Source organism: Gossypium hirsutum, chromosome A03 (genome assembly GCF_007990345.1).
Source record: "Gossypium hirsutum isolate 1008001.06 chromosome A03, Gossypium_hirsutum_v2.1, whole genome shotgun sequence".
Taxonomy (NCBI): Eukaryota; Viridiplantae; Streptophyta; class Magnoliopsida; order Malvales; family Malvaceae; genus Gossypium; species Gossypium hirsutum.
This window is the reverse complement of record NC_053426.1, coordinates 105,934,671-105,938,746: the sequence shown is the minus strand read 5'-3', so window position 1 is coordinate 105,938,746 and position 4,076 is coordinate 105,934,671. Positions and strand designations below refer to the sequence as shown.

The 4,076-nt window shown below is 35.5% G+C and overlaps 1 protein-coding gene across 1 annotated transcript; it reads left to right on the top strand.

The window, feature by feature from the left end:
* Nucleotides 1-1,349: 1,349 nt before the first annotated feature.
* Nucleotides 1,350-3,049, top strand: LOC107886171 (ethylene-responsive transcription factor ERF054). The gene has a single exon (XM_016810023.2). It carries the CDS (start codon nucleotides 1,486-1,488, stop codon nucleotides 2,710-2,712), a length of 1,227 nt encoding a protein of 408 aa, XP_016665512.1. The 5' UTR covers nucleotides 1,350-1,485; the 3' UTR covers nucleotides 2,713-3,049.
* Nucleotides 3,050-4,076: the final 1,027 nt, after the last annotated feature.

Below are 4,076 nucleotides of genomic sequence, written 5' to 3'. Positions count from 1 at the left end.
AAAATTATTTTAGTTACAATTTGATTTAATTAAAATTTAATATAACTTTAAAGGGATGAGAAAAGTGTTGGATTTATGTCTATCGAAATGTCGATAACAGATTATTGATACAGACGAGTTGGTGGCAAGGATTGTCGATTGATCTTGTTTAGGAAAAGGCCAAGCTAATGTTGTTTAAAGGTTTTGATTGTCCACTCTCAAGGTGACATATGTTGAGTTGATATTGGTTGGGTCAAAGGCAAGTGATTTGTCACTATAGTCTTAAGTAGAGTAGTGTTACTATTTGCAATAGATCATCTTGGATGAAACGCAATAGCTAAAACTCCATATAAAATTTAATGGGTGAACTTAATTATCAAATAAGTTGCTAGCTGAAAATATCTTCACGATGAGTCGATGAGTCTTGAGTAAAGATTATGCATGAGTATTCAATGCATGATTATTTGAAGATCTTAATGAGATGTAACAATGACCAAATCCATAAATCTAGTCAAGTCTAGCCAAATACACAATACAGCTCATCCCAATAGGACCTTCTTGGAGGGAAAATGAGATTAAGTATGTTAATTGAAAACTTAAATGCCATGAAGAGCAAAGTATTGAAGACTGTTTTTATAGAAAAAGGAAAATTAAAATGCTTGTTCTCCCGAGTAAGTCGGGAAAGGGTGATTCCATGTCAACTAGTGGCACCTACTGCTGGACCAGAAATGGGGCAAGGGGTTGCCATCGCCGTCGTGGTTGGCTAGGGAATGACCAACATTGTGGGTTCGCAGTGTCGCAGGCCACAAGGAATGAATCCCTTTGATAGTATCTGAGAGGGAAGGATTGCTTGGGCTTGCACTCCACATTACCAGCCACAATGTCTCCTCTTCATTTTTTTCTCCCAATTTGTTTTGTATTCTCGTAGATCTAATTTCTAAAATAAGTGTCACCAGTTTGATATTTCAGGATTTTTCTACTTTTATTTGGTTAAAATTTACTATTATTTGTAAATTATAAATTTAGTTTATGTTGTCAAATTTGATCAATCTTCTATTTTATATTTTTTAAAATTTTAAAATTTAAAATTTGACACAAATATTGCTAAATTCAATGCGTAATTAAATTAACAACTGTGATTATTGAAAATTTCAAATTAAAAAAATATAAATATAAAAATGAAGAAATAAAAACTACATGAAACAAAAAAGACAAATAAAATATAAGTAATAGTACAATTTAATTATTTTCTTTTGAAATACGAAATAAATAAATAAAAATAGTATGCTACAAATACAAATCCCAAACAAATATTTAAGGCTCCAAGCCAACTTCGATCCTGCTTTTATTTTATTTTATTCTTACTGAAGATTGTCTTCCTCCACCTTCATTTGAGTCGAGTATTTCCAACGTATTTGTTTTATTTTATTTATAGAATTTATCAAAAGTTTTATTTACATATATAAATAGAGAGAGCAAGGCAGCTGCCACTGATTATCAGCACCAATGACACAAGCAAATAACAGAGGCAAATCCCAGAAGGGTGTGGTTGATGAAACAGAGAAGATGACAACATTCCAGGATGGAGAGACTGAGAAAGGCAAGTATCTTGATTCTGGGTCGGAGAGGCGTCAATGGAAGCCAGTTTTTGATGAAGCTTCCATCTCTCAAAGACCTCTCAAGAAGATTTGTAGCCCTGAACATCATCACCCTCTTCCATCCTCTGCTTCTTTGGCTCATCACTCTTCTTCTTCTTCTTCTTCTTCTTCTTCTTCTTCTTCTTCTTCTTTGCCATCTTCCAGACTGGTTTTTCCTTTTGCTTTTGATGCATCTCAGCCGCCGATTTTCTTTCCCCGACAATATGGAAATACTCAGCAACAGCAGCAGCAACATGGTTTAATCTATCGGCCATTGTATGCTGCAGAAACATCCCTATCACCTCAACAACAGCAGCAACAACAACAACTTCTTCAGTACTGGAGTGATGCACTGAATTTGAGTCCGAGAGGGAGGATGATGACGACGACGACAAAACTGGGGCAGGATGGAGGACAAATGTTTCGGCCGCCACTGCAGCATGTCCACACTACCAAGCTTTATCGTGGCGTGAGGCAGAGGCATTGGGGCAAATGGGTAGCTGAAATTCGTCTTCCTCGTAACAGGACTCGCCTTTGGCTTGGCACATTTGATACAGCTGAAGATGCAGCTTTAGCCTATGATCGCGAAGCATTCAAGTTGAGAGGTGAGAATGCAAGGCTCAATTTCCCCGAGCTTTTCCTCAACAAAGATAAAGATACGTCCTCCCCGACCCCAACTTCAACAGTTTCCCCTCCGCAAACTCCCCATGAAAGTTCAAAGCAAGAACAGGGACCAAAACTGGTAATAAACCCAACAGCAGCAGCACAGCCTCAGGGAGACAATCCAGACAGTGATGAGATGCATATAACAGCTGCAGAGGGTAGTTCTGGAGCAGGGGAAGGCGTCTCTGGTTCTCAGGAATTGGTGTGGGGTGATATGGCAGAGGCTTGGTTCAATACAATTCCAGCAGGTTGGGGTCCTGCTAGTCCTGTGTGGGATGATTTAGTTACCACAAACAATCTTCTTTTTCCCTCCAATCTTCCTTTCACTAGTCAAATCCAGCAAGAATTGAATGATTCTGATCACCAAAAACAACATGATGTCTCTGCTTCAGCTTCTTCTCCAATGAAACCCTTCTTTTGGAAGGATCAATAGAGTGTGGACCCTGACATATTTTTCACAAATCCAACTAGTGGTTCCTTGAATGGCTTTATTTCTTAATTCTTAACATTTAGGCTTTGAAACATCCATTCCCAGAGATTTGTTATTCACTTCCATCACACCTGCAAAAAGGTTGCGTATTTTTCATGCCTTTTAGCAGCTTGTTGTTGTTGCACTAAGCTTTCTGGTCCTAGTAGTATCCAGTATACCAACCTAGATAGTGTGATTAGCAACCCTTTTTAGCTGATTATGTTTGATGTAATGTTGCAGATGTAGTTATAGTCCAATTTGATTGCAGGAAAGAGTGGCCATCTCTTTCTCTATTCATCTATATTTTGGAGTTGGTTAAATTCATAATCAATTAAAATAAAGATAAACAAAAAAGAAGAGCCTATTATAACAAATGCAATTATGCGTTCAGCAAATTTGCAGCATTAGCATTGGTCATAAATCATGGTACCTTTAACCAATCCCAAGGAAGATTTGGATTGCTTGCCCTACTTCATACATTTTCCAACATGATGTTTTAGTTAGTATATCATGCTTCCGTGAGAAAAAAGGGCATGTAATGTTTATTACACCCTACTTTCATGTTAACTACAATACATCAATGTGTTTGCATAAACTTTAATTTGGAATACTCAAAAGATTAATAACTTTCTATGTGCTTAACCGACACTACCATCCCACATTCATTATTATAGAATCAAGGCATTTGATGCTGAAAGGTGGGACCAATCACCGGCCCATGAGACCATTTTCTTATTTGCGACGCCCTAATGGTGAACCACGCACATAACAATCTGATTTAATTAACACTCATGCTGTTAATAACATGTCACATAAGTTGTTTAAACCATATCCTACTCCTTTTACATTCATTTTACCATATGAATAGTTAAGATTAGATATAAAAGTTGACATATTAAATAGAATTCAGTAAATTTATTGTAAAAGCTGCATACTGATCAATTTGAGTAAATTTTGCTCAAATTTATTTTATTTATTACATAATAATTTTAGTAAAATTCAATTCTTTGTATCAAATAAATTTAGTACTAGTTTAGTTTGTTTCTTTTCTTGGTGTTGCAATGGAATAGAATTTTTGATGATGGAAGTAAATATGTTCATGGGTCGAATCGAATTGAGTTCGGGTTAGAATTAAGTATGATATTAATATACTTATACTTGTCTAAACACGATCCAGGCTGAAATATGAACTTAAAATTTCACCTAGACTCGCCCATATTTATAAATAGGTAACCCAAATCTATTTTAATCCTGCCCATATTAATTTTTTTAAAAATTCATTTAATTTTTTATTTAATATTTAATAATTTATATTTTTATTTATTAAA

Bases quoted from the DNA above. Each gene is read 5' to 3' on its own strand.
- LOC107886171 (XM_016810023.2), top strand. From the start codon at position 1,486: ATGACACAAGCAAATAACAGAGGCAAATCCCAGAAGGGTGTGGTTGAT.